At 43.4% G+C, this 18,160-nt stretch overlaps 1 protein-coding gene across 2 annotated transcripts in view; it reads left to right on the forward strand.

The window, feature by feature from the left end:
- The window catches only part of LOC143832485 (uncharacterized), a 172,868-nt gene that overhangs the window by 67,122 nt on the left and 87,586 nt on the right, over window positions 1-18,160 (forward strand). For both annotated transcript variants that reach the window (XM_077326985.1, XM_077326986.1), the window contains 4 exons: window positions 6,516-6,679; window positions 8,346-8,458; window positions 12,714-12,835; window positions 17,112-17,327. In XM_077326985.1, coding sequence (XP_077183100.1) covers window positions 6,516-6,679; window positions 8,346-8,458; window positions 12,714-12,835; window positions 17,112-17,327 — 615 coding nt within the window. The remainder of the gene's footprint in view (window positions 1-6,515; window positions 6,680-8,345; window positions 8,459-12,713; window positions 12,836-17,111; window positions 17,328-18,160) is intronic.

The following is an 18,160-nucleotide window of genomic DNA, read 5'->3' on the forward strand; positions in this document are numbered from 1 at the left end:
TGGAGAGCACCAAAGGTGAGCTGGTGGCAGAGTGGCAGGGCAGCCCCCGAAGCAGCAGCCGGGGAGGACGATGAGGAGGAACCGCGGCCCGTTACCAATTGATCCACGGACCGGGACCGGTCGCCGGACCGGGGGTTGTGGACAACTGCTCTAAAGAAGTCCTTTTCAACCTTTTGATCATAGAGGAGCCTCTGAAATATTTTTTCAGGCTTTGAGGAGATCTGGAATTAGACTCAGGAATGTAACGTTTTTTCAGGAATATAAAGTGTACTCCAGCTATCCCATCATGGCTAGGGACTCATCATACTATGTGCAGACAACATGGCTCTGGTATCAGTAACCAGAATGGGACTGCTTTGATCAACTGAGATCTTCATTCAATGTCCTCCATTTCCTGGAACTCATACCTGGCTGCTGTGCTCAGACAGGACTGCAGACTTCTATGGCCTCTCTCCCCATGCCCCTTCCTAATCTCTGGCACTCCTCAACAACCAGCAGGGGCCTATCCATCTTAGTGTCCTGTTCTATTTTGCAGGTAGGGTAAGGCTATGGGTAATAAAGGAATGGATCCCTCTCCCTTGCCTACTTGCATGGAGTGCATTCTTCAGTCTCTAGCTAGAAGAGTGAAATGTCCAGTTTGTGTCCCTCAGTGGAATATCTGAGCAGTTCTGAGCAGAGCACCGATAGGCATATGCTGTAGCAGCGCTATTCTCTTAAGCTATTTGAATATCCTTTTATAATATGTATCCTTTTTTCTAGCCAGTTTCTCGTGTGTATTCTAAATATGCATGGCACAAAGCATTAGTGCTGTAACCTCATCCATCATGCTATGTACTATGGGAGTCCTGATTATACTCCTTTCCTCACCATGTCCCTGATAACCCTTTTTGGCCCTCTGCCGGTATATCTATGGCAATGCAAATTTATACCATTATAGCATTTGCATAGTATTAGGTAAAGGTAAAGGTATCCTCTGTACAAGCACCAGGTCATGTCTGACTCTTGGTCCTCCAGCGTTTTCATGGCAGACTCAATACAGGGTGGCCTTGCCAGTCATTACCGTTTTACCCCCTCCCCCCCAGCAGCAAGCTAGGTACTCATTTTACCGACCTCAGAAGGATGGAAGGCTGAGTCAACCTTGAGCCGGCTGCTGGGATCGAACTCCCAACCTTAGACAGCATTTCTGCCGCTTACCACTCTGCGCCATAAGAGGCACAGTATTACTCCAATACATATCTTTATTACTCCAGTATGGGTCTAAGGATACAAGATTGGACTTAAGGTTGCTCTATAACTGATTCTAAAGAAAAACAGGAGGGGAATGGGGAAAGAAAACACATGACTCCAAGATGGATTTAAGTGATTAAAACTGTAATGTGCAAACCTACTCAAAGAGTCATGTTATAATAATATATATGACTATTTGAAAATGGGTTAATGTGTAAAATCTTGTTCAAATAAAGTGATTGTCCATGTTCATCTTCATGGCTTCTGTGCATTCCCACATGGGATCTGCAGTTTGCAAGCCTGCCATGGAAAGGAGCGAGCGAGCTTATTCAAGAGTTTTACACCTATGAGCTCTACCCCCTCCCATCTTGGGGAGCAGTGACATTTCCTGCCTAAAAGTCACATGACCTGATAGGAGTTAGCACTCCTCTTCTTGTCGCCATAAGGAGAAGACATCTTTTGCTAGCAACCATCACCTCAGGTTGTCTGAGGTAAAATTTAAAATAAATAAATATATATATCAATAAATAAATAAGATTATAGTGAGACATTTTTTTTCCTTTTCTCCCTCTTTCATTTGAAGAAAATGGCAGTTTAAAAAATGCTGAGGATATCGGGCTATGATGGCCCAGAACAATGGGCATAAGTCCTGCTTACTCTTGCTTACACTTAAGGTCACGTTACCGGCTCATGCCCCCACAATGAGATATGGCAGAGCGGCAAGATTGGAGGCTGCTCTCTAAGAGAAGGCGCTCTCAGCCTCTAAACTCAAACATGCGTGTGAAGGATTGGGTGAGAAGAGATCTGAAATGCCGTTGATCTCTCCAGTGCCTCCTCAATCAGTAGAGGAGAAGGCGGATACCCAACAAGAAAATAGGGCTACTTCAGAGCCGCTGGCAAAAAAAGTAAACAAGCTGAAACATGGCTCTCCATCCCAAATGGCTGCCACGTACTCATTGCTGACGGTTCCTTTAGTCTGTTTGACTTGGATGCTTTAGGATGCTTTGGGCTGATCCTGCGTTGAGCAGGGGGTTGGACCAGATGACCTGTATGGTCCCTTCCAACTCTATGATTCTGTGACTCTGAGGTGTTGGCGCCAATAATCAGAACATCCTAGACTAGCTTCTTTGCCTCATCCCTGGGCAGAAAATTTGAGGACTATGGCCTTGAACTTTTTACACAAACTTTTCCAAGCTTCACAGTCTATTGAGAGGTTAATGGGTCATATGACCTCTACAATGGCAGTCACCCAATTTGCAAGGTTTCACATGGGGTCACTCCTGGTTTGGTTTCTGCGTCATTTTGATCACCATCGGAATTCATGTTGAACTAAACTTTCTTTTCCAAGGAAGGTTTTGAGGTCCACGGAGTGGTGGATTTTACTCCCACATTTGGTTTGTAGAGTACACTTTGGCCAGAGTCATGCAAATATCCAAGTGTTCACTGATGCTTCAACCTTGGGATGGGGGGCACTTTGCAATGGTAGACTAGCTCAGGGGACATGGTCACCCTCAGAATACGTCCTTCATATTAACCTTTTCGAACTTAGAGTGATTAAATATGCTATCGCTTCCTTTTCAGATCTAGTCACCAGCAATCTTGTCCTTAATAGCCACAGACAACATGACAGCAAAATTCTATGTCAACAAACAAGGTGATACAGGCTCTGTAAGACTATGCCAAGAAGTCGTAGAAATTTGGCATTGGGCAATAGCTCACCAGGTGGAGATCTCAGCTATTCACAATGCAGGGACATTCAACACTATTGTATACACGCTCAGCAGACATATGCTGAATGCACAAGCATGGTCTATAACCACAGAGTAGCTATTACCACTATTCAAGCAATGAGGCACTCCACTGCTTGATTTATTTACCTCAGAGGCAATGAGAAATGGCAGGCATTCTGCTCTCAAGCAGGTTTAGGTGTAAACTCTCTTGGTGATGCTTTCCATAGGGTTTGGTCAGGGTTCCTGTTTTACGCATTCCCACCTTTAGGCACGTTAAGCTGGGTAATTACAAAGCTTCAATCTGACAGGTCGCATTGCTTTCACCTAGCCCCATTTTGGCCCAGGAGAACATGGTTCCCTCTCCTATGGGCCCTACTGGAGGGCCAACACATATTCCCATCAGTTCCAGACTTGCTCCACATTGGCAACTACCTACACCCAGGAGTACAGAGCTTACAACTGTTAGCATGACTGATCCACCCACTCACCCCTTTGGGAAGGATGTGATTGCCATAATTGAGGCAGCCAGTAAACCGTTTACTAGACATTCTTATGCCCATAAATGGCATAGGTTTCAGATATGGGCTGCAAATAAGGGCATAGACCCTGCCTCATGCCCAGTGGGGGGGCTTGTTACAGTACTTGCTTTCTCTTAAGCCGGACAGTTTAGCTACATCATCAGTTAAGGTTCATTTGGCTGATATTTTGGCTGTGCATGACTCCATAGAAGGACATTCAATATTTGAAATTATAGAAGTCAAGGCATTCATGCGAAGTTTGCTTGGTACTTTCCACATTGTGTTCTAAACTCTTTGAGCCCATTGCAACTGTGGATCTTTCATTTGTCTCATTTAAGACTTTATTTCTGGCAGCTAGTACCTCTGTGAGGAGAGTTGGAGAGATGGCAGCACTATCATGTGACCCTCTTTTTATCCAATTTTATAAGGATAATGTGTTGCTTAGACCAGTGGACCCCAACCTTTTTATCACCGGGGACCACTCGCCTTTTACTGAGGCCCGGTGGGGGGGGGGTAGTTTATTCCTCTACTCTCAACCACTGCCCTAGCACTCTCTGATCGCTATGGTAATGTTTAAACATCCCTTCAAAATAAGATACAGACACGCCACAACAATGAAGTGTGTTGTAAAGGGCTGGGGGGGATGAAGTAAAGGGCCGGGGGGGGGGGGGGAGAAGGCGTCCTTCGGAGCCCACCTCAAATTAGTCGAAGGACCACATGTGGTCTGTGGCCCGCAGGTTGGGGATCGCTAGCTTAGACCATCTCTTAGATTTCTACATGAAGTCGTATCTTGGTTTCACCATGGGCAATCAATTACTCTTTGAACCTTCTTTCCGACACCTTCCTCAGAGGCAGAAAGAACATACATTGGATGTGAGTTGGGCATTGCTGTTTTATTTGGATGTTGTTAGGTGCAAAGTTGTGTCCAACCCATTGCAACCCCATGGACAATGATCCTCCAGGCCTTCCTGTCCTCTACCATTCCCCGGAGTCCATTTAAGCTTGCACCAACTGCATCAGTGACTCCATCCAGCCACCTCATTCTCTGTCGTCCCCTTCTTCTTTTGCCCTCAATCGCTCCCATCATTAGGCTCTTCTCCAGGGAGTCCTTCCTTCTCATGAGGTGGCCAAAGTATTTGAGTTTCATCTTCAGGATCTGGCCTTCTAAGGAGCAGTCCGGGCTGATCTCCTCTAGTACTGACCAAGCAATTCAGGTCAAGCAATTCAGAATAGATAAAAGTTTGTCTGCTTCAAAGGGAGGAACAGAAGAAAAAAAGGCATTGTCACAGATGCTTTGGCATTGGTTGGTATCCACTATTCAAATAGCTTATGCAGAAGCGAAGGTGGGCTGTCCCTTGCAGATTAAAGTTCACTCCACCAGGGTCCTGACAGCTTCTATGGCTTTCTTGGTGGACCTGCCATTGGATGACATATGTAAGGTAGTGACTTGGTCCACGCCATTGATATTGTCCAATTCCATAGATCAGTGGTCCCCAACCTTTTTATCACCGGGGACCGGTCAACACTTGATGATAGTACTGAGGCCCGGGGGGGGGTAGTCTTTTGCTGAGGGATGTCGCCACCATCTGAACCCCTGCTCTTCTTGCTTTTCTGCCGGTGCCCCTGATTTCCTGCTGCCCATGGGGGGCGCTGCCAGCAGCAGCTGTGCAGTGCCACACCGAGGGGGAGCCCCAGTCATGGTGGCCACCAGAGAGCACCAAAGGTGAGCTGGTGGCAAAGTGGCAGCCCCCGAGGCAGCATCTGGGGAGGAGGACGAGGAGGAGCCATGGTCCGGTACCGACTGATCCACAGGCCGGTCCCTGTCCCCGGACTGGGGGTTGGGGACCACTGCTGTAGATGTCTTGGATAAGAAGGAGGCTGCTGTGAATAAAGAAGTACTACAATTATTATTCTGATAATCATGCCCACACTCTCCTCCGCAGTGTGTGATTTTGCTAATCTCCCATGTGGGAGTGCACAAAAGCCACAAAGATCAAAACATTGTTGCACTTACCTGTAACTGTTGTTCATCGAGTGGCTTTCTGTGTATTCACACATCCCTCCCTGCAGTCCCTGCTGTAGGCATTCTGTCCTGATGTCCTTTCACAGCAGCTACAGAGGAGAACTGAGGGAGGAATGCTAAACCCTCCCAGATCATGTGACCTTTGGGCAGGAAAAGTCACTCCCCTCTCTCAGATGGAAAGGGGTAGCACTCCTGGGAGTACTAAACTCTTGAATTAGCTTGCTAGCTCCTCTCCATGGCAAGTTCTGCAAACTGCAGATCCCTTGTGAGAATGCACAGAAGCCACAAAGATGAACATGGGCAATCACAGAAAACCACTCAATGAACAATAGTTACAGGTAAGTGCAACTCTGTTTTTTTCCTGTAAGCATTTGTTAGTATTCTCCCTCTTTCTGAGTCACTTTATAGCCTTTGTGCATTCTGAGATCAAATGCATTGAAAATATTTCTAAGTCGTCTTTCCAATGAAATCAGGGGAACTGACAAATCAATCGATATACTAGATCAGTGGTCCCCAACCCGCGGGCTGCGGCCCGGTGCCGGGCCGTGGCTCCGTCTTCCCTCCCCCCCCGAAGCGAGAAGCTTGCCAGGCCGCAAGCAAATCGTCCGCCAAAGCGGCCAATTAGCTCGCGGCCTGGCAAGCTTCTCACTTCGGGAGGGGAGGGAAGAGAAGCTTGCTGCTTTAGCGGCCGATTTGCTTGCGGCCCGGAGGGGCTGGGAGGGGAAGCCGCGGCTGCCGGTATGGTGGCGGCGCAAACGCACGTGCGTGGCAGTCCGCGCATGCACGTTTGCGCTGGGGCTGCCGCACGTGCACGGGCCCCCGGGCCGCCCTCTCCGCTCACCACTCCGCAGCGGTCTGCGGCAAGCAGAAGCTTGCGGACCGCTGTACTAGATAATAAACTCACAAAACTGAGTCAGTGATTGAAAAATAGAGTATGTGTGATTGCAAAGAGTACATTTATATCAGTATTTTTTCAATATTAGGGATGAGTGGTTAATGGTTCCTTTACTTTTAAAGGTGCAGTTAGTGAGAGATGTCCAGATATGGATAAATGGCACTATTGGAATAGGCACTGTTACTATATTTCAGAAAAATCTAAAAAATCCTGGAAAGATGCTAATTCTACCTGTAGTCGATTTAGGGCTGCTGAACTACTATGGATTGAAAACAAGAAAGAAGTGGTATGATTTTTAAATAATTGATTTTTCCTTCTGTTAAATGGATTTGTTTCATTTATTCTCTATCCTCAGAGTCTCAGAGTGGATTATAATCAAGGTAAAATTACATAAAATACAAAACTAGAAATCTCAGTTTGTTAGCTTAATTGGTAATATTTCCAGAACTTTGGTTGGCTGTGTGTATTGCATTTCAGAAGAAATATAAATTTTTCATATGCATATTAGATGTTATACAGTAGAAAGTACAAGCAAAAACACACAAGAAATTTGTGTGGAAATTCTGCTGCTGCCTGGAGAGAAGAAAGGAAGGCTTTTTGGAGACACACTAGGTGAAGACAGTATTTAGACCGAGAGTGAGGCAGTCAGAGACTCCCTCCTTGTCTAAACACTGCCAGTGCTCAGCTACCCAAGCATCGATTTGCAGTGTGGGTAAGAGATGAATGCCAGGACATGGTACTGACCATAGATCCCTGGACTCCCTCTTAGCTCAAACATTTGCAGTGCTGAATGCCTGTGATGGATAAACAAAGGTCCTGTCTCTTTGTCTCAGTCACTGATCTCCTGTATTCTTGTTTGGGGTATGTGGAGGGTGGCAACCAGTCAGGGCACAGAGGTGTCTGAATGAGCCAAATGGAAGTTAGGTATGAAAAGGAAAAATTATCTGCATTATCAGCTCTGTTCAGAGAAAGACCAGAGAATGGAAATTCATTCTAAGTAAATAAATTTGTGTTGTCCCCTTATTGGGATATCGTAACAAACTATAGTTAACTAGAAGCAGGAAATACTCAGTTCATCTTTGTGGCTTCTGTGCAGTCCCACATGGGACTGTGCTTTCACATGCCTGCTGTGGAGAAGAGCTAGTACATCTTTATGATGTTTTTAGATCCCAGGAGTTTTCCTCCCATACACAAAGGAGGCTGACTTTCCTACCCAAAAGTCATGTGATGTCAGAGGGCGAGCACTCCTCCCTCGTTTCTCTTTTTACTGCCAAAAGGACCCTGTGAGAGAGATTGAGTCAACATGCAAGCTTCCATGGCAGTGTAGGGATTTGAGGTAGGGTCTTGCAGATCATAGTCTGACACTCTACCAGTATACCATATCTAGTCTCTAGAAAGGGATACCTGTACACTGTCCCCCATGTCTTTGAGATCTTCACTGATGCCTTGGTATATGGCTGCAGGTTAGGACATGAATTTAGACTACAAGTAAGATTGTTGAAATTCAGGGCTATTAAGCAGGCCTCTGATTCTTTGGTCTTCTATCAGCAGCTGGACAGATACTTATCATGAATGCATTAGTCTGATCCTGCACTGAGCAGGGTGTTGAACTAGATGGCCTGTATGTGCCCTGCTAACTCTATGATTCTACTAATATGCCTGGAAATGTTAGGACAAATAACCTGTAATTTTCTGCATCCTTTCTGGAACCACCATGACCCTCAAGAGAGGCCAGTATATAAATGTAATAAATAAATAAATCGATACTTTGTAAAGAGAATCTAGAGTTCCATACTGAATTAGGAGTTTCAAGTAGGATGCGCTCAAAATGTGTATATTGACCATCTACGTGGGCTTTGTAATGTAAAGTTAGTAAGAAGTATAGGAAGTTAACATTGCTTGAAAAATCCTGAATTGAATCTTTTAAAATGTTAATGTTATTTTAATTGTAGGAATGGATGAAGTCATTATTGACTGGTACCATATGGATAGGACTGCAAAACATAGATCAAAGTGGTGTGTGGACTTGGTCACATGGAGACAATGCTTCAAGATTTTTGGAAGAGTATGTATAAGAGTATGTAGATGGGGAAGAAATGAAGGTAGTGACAGATTTTATTTTCCTGGGCTCCAAGATTACTGCAGATAGGGATTGCAGCAAAGAAATTAAAAGATGCTTGCCCCTGGGGAGGAAAGCTATGGCAAATCTAGACAGCATCCTAAAAAGCAGAGACATCAGTCCCTTGGACTGCAAGGCGAACAAACCAGTCAGTCCTAGAGGAGATCAGCCCGGACTGCTCCTTAGAAGGCCAGATTCTAAAACTCAAATACTTTGGCCACCTCATGAGAAGGAAGGACTCCGTGGAGAAGAGCCTAATCCTGGGAGCGATCGAGGGCAAAAGAAGAAGGGGACGACAGAGAATGAGGTGGCTGGATGGAGTCACTGAAGCAGTTGGTGCAAACTTAAATGGACTCTGGGGAATGGTAGAGGACAGGAAGGCCTGGAGGATCATTGTCCATGGGGTCACGATGGGTCGGACACGACTTCGCACCTAACAACAACAACAACAATGTATAATTATTGAGTAGTTTTCTTTGTTGTCTGGACTGAACCATAGTAGGAACAGCACTAGATCTGTGTGTAATTGCATATAAAAAGGGACAGCAAGGATCATTCTGCAGCACATTGTAAACAACCCAGAAAGACTGAACAACTGGTTGGAGAAAGATGCAGAGGCATGATTAATTATCACAAGACAAGACTGGTTTTCTAAGCACCAAATAATAAACTATCATTTATAGTAAAATACATATTTTATGGGTTGGGTTCAGCCACATTTTTAACTGGAGAAAAAAGTAGGAATGGGTTCCTTTTGACTTCCAAAAAAAAAGTTACACTGGCAATTTTAGGACCTGCATGAATAAAAGGAACATGGGTCAGGTAAGGGAAGAAAGGGAGATTGAGTGAAAAAGATAGCTGAATCCAACTCTGTCTCTGGCCAAGTATACCCTTTTCCTACTTGCATGTAAATCCTTTAGGATCTATTGTTGTCTAGAAATAATATATTTAATTTTGTGTGAATAATGAGAAAAGTCAAATACACAAACCATCTTATTAAGAGGCACACATTCTTTGTAAGTTAACAAGGCATGTCTGTTGGTCAATCTAGCTCTCTCTTTTGCTCTAGTAATTACTGCCTGGGGATAGTTTCGCTCTCTTAAAGAGACGCTAAGTTTCTCAGCAACTGAGTTATAGTTCCTTTCAGAGGTGTTTGTGCAGTGGTGCCTTGAGAACTGCCCTATTGGCAGATTTTCTTTAAGCTGTCTAGGGTGATAACAATTAAATTCTAATAAAGTATTACAGTGTGGATTTTTGATAAGTAGAAACATATAGTATATTATTATTACTACTACTATTATTATTATTAATAATATTTACATGTCCAAAAATTAAATATTAAATAGATTAAAATTACGTTCAAGTTTTAGTCTCATGTACTGAATTTGCCCCTGTGATAAATTCCTCTAGTGTTTCTGGATCCTTGTAAATAAAAAAAACAAAATAATCTAGTAATCAGGTAAAATAATGCTATATTCATAAAATAAGGATTTGTATATTAATTTCTGAGCCATTTTATTTTCCACTCATACATGAACAATGTTGCTAGGTTTTGAGAACAGGGCAGAGCCCACAAAAACCCCATGGACTTGTAAATATAATTGTTTAGCAAATTGAATTTTTTCTCCCTAAAACACTATCTAAAAGGTCCAACAGGAAATGTGTGGGAGTTGTTTGATCTCTCTGAGATCTAGGTATTTTCTGGCTACTTCCCTCGCTTCATCCAAAGGGATGTTTGTATATAATGCCTTAACATCACAGGTAACTAATAAAGCATGTTATTCTACTTCAAGATTCTTTCTGAGTGTAATGAAGTGAGTAGAATCCTTCAGAATAACAGGTGTTAATGGGATCAATTTTTAAAAATAAAAGTCAATGAATTTTGAAAGAGGCTCTAATGATGAACCTGTCTGTGCAATTATAGGTCTGCCTGGGGTTTATCTAAATTTGTATGGATTTTTGGTAACATGTAAAAATGTGGAATTGCTGGATATTTATTAATTAAGTCCCAAGGCAGAAGGTAGAAACACAGCCTCATCAAAGTACCTGTGTCAATCATCAGGCACATCCTCTTTGACTTCCAGTGGTTTGTTTCAGAGAGGTTTGTTTGAAACACACCCCTCTCAACAGGTCTCTGTAAATCTTTCAGTCATCTTCCAACCTTCATTGGAACAATATCATAAATTCCCTGCTTGCCTGTATTCAATCCAAGTGATCTGGCCACCATAGCATGCAACTTTCCCTTGTTTTGTTTAGTCTTGACAAAATTTGTTTCCCTTGCTGGTCCACCCTGTGAGCTTTAGTCTAGAACAGGACCTCAGACATTAAATCTGACTGTTGTCCTCATATTCAATCGGGTGCTCAAATCCAATTGCTTCTCTGTTTATCACATTGTAAAAAAATGGCCTTTGCTTTCTCTATCCTTGGTTGATATGTTGATTGCTGCTGTGATCATCTCTTACCTTGATATTTCAACTTTTGCCTCCTTTCTGTGTTGGATTATTGCCTTCTAGCACTATGCTGTCAAAATCACTCACCATTTGTTGTCTTGATTTGGTGACATATTTCCTTAAATCCTCTCTTTAGCTGTCTGTCTAGCACAAACTGCTCTTTGTAGCCTTACTCTCCCCTCTTTTCTCCAGTAGTTCTAGAGAGGGGGATTTGACTCTTAGGAAAACTTCTCTTGGTAACAAGAGGGTCCATGTTTGCTTGTCTGTCTGACACATTTTTATCCAGCTGTTTCTCCAAAAGTAGCATAGGCAGTTCTTCTTTTTCTTACAAAATCTGTTAAAGAAATGATGACTGGCCCAAGATCTGAGTGCCCTTTGTGGCAAGTGGAGCTTTGAGCCTGTGTCTTAGTACAACACCTTAACCTAAAGGTCAGCATTGCAACCTTTTATAATTAATGAGAGAAACTACATTAAAATTTAGAACAAGAGACCCAGCAAAAGCTTTATGAGATCCTATTTGCATAATTGAAATTAAATATGCAGTATTAGCTTTGTACTGACATTGCTCTTTTATTTGATATTTGCATCATGAGTAGTCATGTTCATATCCATACTGTCTTTCTCAATCACCAGCTAGATCCTCATAGGACAGTGACAACTCCCTACTCTTTTTCTCCTTTAATTTCCCTTTCAGCCTCTGACACCACCCTCCCCCCATTCCTACCTTTTGGGGCTTAGGAGTTGTCAGGGAGGGTGAAAGTACAGCATGACCATGTTTTATGCTAAAAGTGGCTTCTATCACTTCCTGGTATTGCCAGTTTTTGTGTAGAGCTCCTACAGCTTCCCAAGATTGCACCCTACTTTGCGTCTGAATTATGTCAGCCAGGATGGGGAGGATCAGAAAGTGGAATATCCCTTGTGTTCACAGAGCTAGTCATGTTTGAAGAAGAAGAAGAGTTGGTTCTTATATGCCGCTTTTCCCTACCCGAAGGAGGCTCAAAGCAGCTTACAGTCGCCTTCCCTTTCCTCTCCCCACAACAGACACCCTGTGAGGTGGGTGAGGCTGAGAGCCCTGATATCACTGCTCGGTCAGAACAGTTTTATCAGTGCCATGGTGAGCCCAAAGTCACCCAGCTGGTTGCATGTGGGGGAGTGCAGAATCGAACCCGGCATGCCAGATTAGAAGTCTGCACTCCTAACCACCTCACCAAACCGGCTCTTTTTGGCTATTTTCTCTTTTTGTGAATGTGGATATGGTTGAATTTTATTACTGTTGTGGACTTGTTTCCATAGTCTAGGAGGAAGTGCTTTTCTATGTTTGGGCTAAAAGGCTATAGATAAGTTCCTTGACTTACGATCTTTACTGTAAGATGCTGACTTATTATAAAGAGGGTTCATCCTCCTTAAGTAAACACTAAAAAATACTCCACTTTCATATCTCAATACATCCCTGTCTGAGACCTTGGATCCTTTAGCTCTACTACCTCAGCTATCCAAATATCTTTCCCCCCTCCAGCTCCCTCCTGTTGCTGCTCCTTATGCCAAGAAATGTCTCCTCAAATACCTCTCTCACTTCTTTTTAAGCTCATATAAAAATCTAATTTTTCCTTGAAGCCATTGATGGGTCCCATAGTTTTTCTCCTATTAAAACGAAACCTCCTACTAAAACGAAACAAATTTATAAGTTACATACATAATACACACACAGATGAAAGTTATTTTTTTCTGATTGACTGTTTTTTACTTGATAGTCTTGATCTCCCATGGAGGCACAGGTGGAGAAGATGTGTTGATTTGTCACCTGAAGGTATAATGGAGGCAACTGCGTGTTATTACATGAAAAACTGGGTGTGCAAGAAACCAGCAGAACGAGGTTTGGAGCTTGCTGCCTTGAAATGTCATGTATAAGTTGCTTATTGAATGGGTCTGGGAAAGTTAAATGGGCCTTAGAACTGCTAAAATTTTCAGGATGAGTTGCCCTAGCAGCAGGGCTGATTTTTTCTCTTTTGGAATGGAGTTAAAGATATGTCCCAGAAAAAAAACTGTATTTTTTTTAATCCAGATTTCAAGGAGAACATACTTATCAGCATTCCAAATTAACTGGGTATTCAATACCAGTTCAAAATCCTGATTTGTGTGGTGGGGGGGGGGGGGTTGGGGGGATGATTCTGAAATTACTTGGAGCCATTATTCCCTGTGGGAAATATTTCTGAGGTGCAGGATTTTAAGTGAATGACAACATTGCAGTGGTTAGTGATGCCTGTCCATTAATTCCCCTCCAAATATCAAGTAAATTGTATCAAAGGGTCCAATTCTATGGGTCTCTAAACAAGGTGCCCCCATCCATTCACTATGATTTCCTATAGAGAAAAAATTCTGTGCTTTCTTCAAATCATAGACAAACACACAAGAGCAAGCAACCACTGGGAAAAGCCTCCCAATGCAGTAGAACCAACAAGCCTAACAGAACCAATGTCAAATTAGATAATATCAACAGAACTATAATCAATGTAGCAATTTCTAACCAGAGAATCCACCCTTAACAACTGAAGCAAAGGAAGAGACTCCATTTCTGACCTAATAAAACCAGTGACAAACCACAATATCCAAGAATAAAACAGGGTCATTACAAGTCCAACTAGAGAATCCCAGTCTCAACAATGGTACACTGACAAAAAACAAAAACAAAAATCCTATATGTATGCAAGGCCAATAAAATACTGATAAATGCTGACAGTATCAGTACAAAGTTATATATCAAAAAGCCATCAATTTATATGTTACAGTCAAATTCCATACAGTGATTTAAAGTGATAGGTGTAAATCAATGCAAAACAACTTTTTCTTTTTCTGGCACAGTGTCCGACAACACCATGCCCAGCTTACAGTACATAGCTTCACTGACTTTTCCAAATTTGCAATTGCTGCATATTAGATTTTCAAAAACTTGACAATATTCTTAAACTTGCAGATACTTGAAGAACATGACAGGAATTCCAGATGTTTCCTGTTTCATTGATGGTTCTTCATATGTCCAAAACATCCAGTCATGACAATAACATGGTAAACATTAATAACTAGGGACCAAGCCCGTTGTACTTGTAAATACAACAGGCACTAGATGTGCTTTTGGGGCCCCCTGGAAGCGGCATGGCCTTCCCCCCAAGCCCAAAAGCACACCCACGGCCTCCTTGAAGGCTGGTCTCTGAGGCATTGTACGATTTTGAAGTCCCACCTCCAAAACTCCAGGAATATTTCCCACCCAGGGGTAGCCAACCTCCAGGTGGGGCTTGGAGAGATCCTGGAATTACATCTCATCTTCATAGTATAAAGATCAGACCCCCCAGGCAGAAAGGGCTACTTTGGACAGGGTTGTGGTAGAGAAGAAACATTCAAGGCCTCTCACACAGGTTGTTGTTGAATTGAAAGACTTGAGGCCTACAGCACAGGGTTGCTGTGCAGATGAAACAGGAGACAAAAGAACCTCCTCAACAGCATCCAGTTTCGTCTACAGAATAACGCTGTGCAGTGGCCTCAAATCTGCAGAGTTGTAAAGAAGAAAGACACATGGCTTGGCTGTGTATAACCCCCGGCCAGAGCAGTATTTTAAGTGAGAAGGGGCTTTTCTGTGGCCTCCCTGTCAGCCAACTGTTTGGCAGAAGGGGATAGTCCCCCCCCCTCAGAAGGAAGGCCCTCAGGCTCCCCTGCGTTGCTCTTGGAAAGGCCTCCCTCCCCTCAGTCAGGGCCTGTCAGAGGCTCCTTCGCAGCAGGCCTGAAGGGAGAGGGGGGGAGCACTCTGCAGCCTCCTGCCAGCTCTGTCAGGGTTCTGAGGCCATTTGCAGTTGGACATCACAGTTAGGACAGCCTTGGGGTGAAAAGGGCTGATGCAGCCTGTCCAAGCCTCTGTTCTCGTCCCCCTCGGCAGCCCTACTGACCTCCTCTACCTGCGGTGGTCAGGAGCAGACTTGCAGCGATGTCTCCAGATGGCCCCTGGCTGTGCTGGTGGATGGAATTCTTGTCAGTCCGGGTGAGGGGCCAATCATCGCCTTCTGCTATCCTGGACTGGCCCTGCTCCTTTCTCCCACTTAGGCCTTAACCAATTATTTATACCGTTTCCAGCGGTTTACAGATTATGCTTCCAGCTGGAGCATACAGCAGAGAAGGAAGGTTTGCTGGCCACAGAATTATTTATGATTTTATTTACTTGTGAGTGCTGCTTTCCTCCCTCATCCCAGCATTTATTGTACTTGTTGAAATGACTGTAAATAAAGTATTGTCGCTTCCCTCCCTCCTGTTGCTACAGAATGCTGTAACAGAGGTACAGGGATTCAGTGATAGTGTAAGGGGGTTCTCTCTCTCTCTCTCTCTCTCTCTCTCTCTCTCTCTCTCTCTCTCTCTCTCTCTCTCTCTCTCTCTCTCTATCTCTCTATCTATCTATCTATCTATCTATCTATCTATCAATCAATCATTCAATTTATAGCCTGCCTTACTCCAAAGCTCAAGGCAGGTTCCAAAAAAGTCATACCCCCAATATAAAACCATCTCCCCTAAAATCAACACCCCAATAAAACATTAAGTTAGTGAAAATTCCCTTCTCCCCTCAACAAACAACCACCAGGGGATCCGCTTGATGATCTAGTAGAGCCTGAGGGGGATCCAGTGATCTTAAGAACCCAGCCTCAACCAAAAACCTAGCGGAAGAGCTCTGTCTTACAGGCCTTGTAGAACATTGATAGCTCCGTCAGGGCTCTCAGCTCTCCCAGGAGCTCATTCCACCATGTTGGGGCCAGGGCCAAAAAAACCTGGCTCAGGTCAAGACCAGGCATATTTCTCTGGGGCCAGGGACCTGTAACAGATTGGTACCTGCAGAGCGAAGAGCCCTGCAAGTGACATAAGTACGCTACCTCAGATAGGTAGGGCCCAAGCTGCAGATGGCCGTAAAGGTTAAAACCAAAACCTTGAACTTGATCCGGACCAGAAATGGCAGCCAATGCAGCTGCCTCAGTACCAGCTGGATATGGGCCCTCCAAGGTATGCCGGGGAGGGCCCTAGTAGGGCTCGGTTAGTAATTACAATGCCAGACTAGGATCCAGGTTTGAATTCCTACTCTGCCATAAAATCTTGCTTGGTGAGCTTGGTATATAGGTTAAGAGTGGTGGCTTCTAATCTGGCAAGTGGGGTTTGATTTTCCACTCGTCCACATGCAACCAGCTGCATGACTTTGGGCTTATCACAGCCCTGGTAGTTGTGTTCTTACACAGTAATATTAGGGATCTCCTAGTCCCAATTGGAAGCCACTTTGAGACTCCTGGGAGAGAAAAATGGGATATAAAAACAAAATCATCTTCTTCTTCTTGGTTCCTACCTAACAGGGTTGTTGTAAAGATAAAATGGAACAGTGGAGAACAATATAAACTATTTTGGGACCCCTTTGTTATGAAATGCAGGGTATAAATGAAGTAAATAAGTAATGGATTATTATATTTTAGTTTTGGATTCTTCCGCAAATCCGGGATTTCTGACACATTTGCAGAAATGTCTCCCTTAACTCTGGGCAGTTTTATTGTGTGAGTTTTTTGAACTGCATGATGGGGTCATCAAGGGAAATCTGATATATGATAAAATAAAATAATATAGGAAATGTGATTACAATGACAATCTTTTTCTGAACTGATTGTAAAGTACCAGAAGTTGACATGAAATACTATTTTTTAAAAGTAAAAATTAGTTGGAATATATTGCCTTTTATTATCTGATGAAACTATAGCTAAAATCTTTCAGAAGATTTTTGTGTATATTGTTGGCAGCAGGGTAAGCAGTGTGGTAAAAATGTCAAAAACTTGGCTTTATTTCGTAAGCTTACATTTTTATGTTTTTAAGAATCATACTTGGACATGGATCTTTAAATTGTTAGTCAAATATGCAAAATGAACATTCCTCTCCAGTTGTATGTTGCAGCTGGTATTGTATATATATTGTAAGAGCACACAATAAGCAATTGTTGAAACCTGGTGGGCCCTCAGTATATGATTAGTAGCTTTTAGTTGCTTGATATATGTTGAAAGTTGTAGAGTCCTGATATTAGTCCCTTATATTAAAAGTTAAATTTAAATGCACTCCAATGAATCCTCTCCCCTCCTTTCTTTCAGACCTTGATATATATACAGGTTTTTGGGATTCAGTAATCATTTCAGAGACATCAGCTTCGGCAAACAATTCTACTTACCATACAGCAAAAGAGGAATGTATTAAGGACCAGTCTGATTGCATTGGCTTTGTATTGTGGCAATATGGATATTACAAAATACATGATGCAGCCTTAGTTGGTGGAGGCTTTGGCCCAAGTGTAACATTTTTAAAATCTGGTAATTGTCATAGCCTTTATTGTTTCTGTCCTGAAGCTTTCCTCTGTTTAAAATATGCTTCAGTAGCAGCATCTAGCATGATGACATTTTAAATATTTTGTTTTCTAAATGTGTACTATATATTTGAGAATTATTATTTCTATGGCTTGCTGAAGATTTCAAATTTTGGGCAGCTTGTTTTGAGCAACTAGTTTCTTTCTGTGAGGCATTATTAGATCTGCAAAAAGGAATGGATCTTTTTCTGCCGTGGAGTTAGCTCTGCTTCCTCCTTTCACCTCAAATGACACACATACTGTCTCCAAATGAATACATTTCCAGCCGTACTTTCCTTTTTCCTTGTGTAGCTAGGCTGTGCACTTTTAAAAATTTTTTAAAAACTTCCCTAGCAAACTTACTAACTTAAATATGACATTTTATTTTCTTTTTTTTAATAATTTTATTATTTATTACTAGTAAAAGAGCCCATTGTAACGAAAATACAATGGGCGCTAGAATCTAGGGGATAGGGAGGGACAGGGCAGCGCGGGGCAAGGAAACTCACCTTAGAGAGGGCGGGCGGAGGCAGCGAGGCATCCTCGGGTGCTCTGTGGGCCGTTGGCGGCCATCTTTGAATCCGTCGGGGTGTTCCGAAGACGCCAAAGGTTGGGGTCTTCCGAAGATTTTTAAAGGGGAATCCCTGCCAGCGGCGTGCAGGCCGGCTGGCGGGGGCTCCCTGTCCGGCGGTCTGACGCGGCGAGAGGCGCTTCGCGCCTCTCGCCGCGTCAGACCGCCAAGCAGGGAGCCCCCGCCAGCCGGCCTGCGCGCCGCTGGCAGGGACTCCCTCGGGCGGCGGC

This window comes from Paroedura picta, chromosome 3, assembly GCF_049243985.1.
Source record: "Paroedura picta isolate Pp20150507F chromosome 3, Ppicta_v3.0, whole genome shotgun sequence".
Lineage (NCBI taxonomy): Eukaryota > Metazoa > Chordata > Lepidosauria > Squamata > Gekkonidae > Paroedura > Paroedura picta.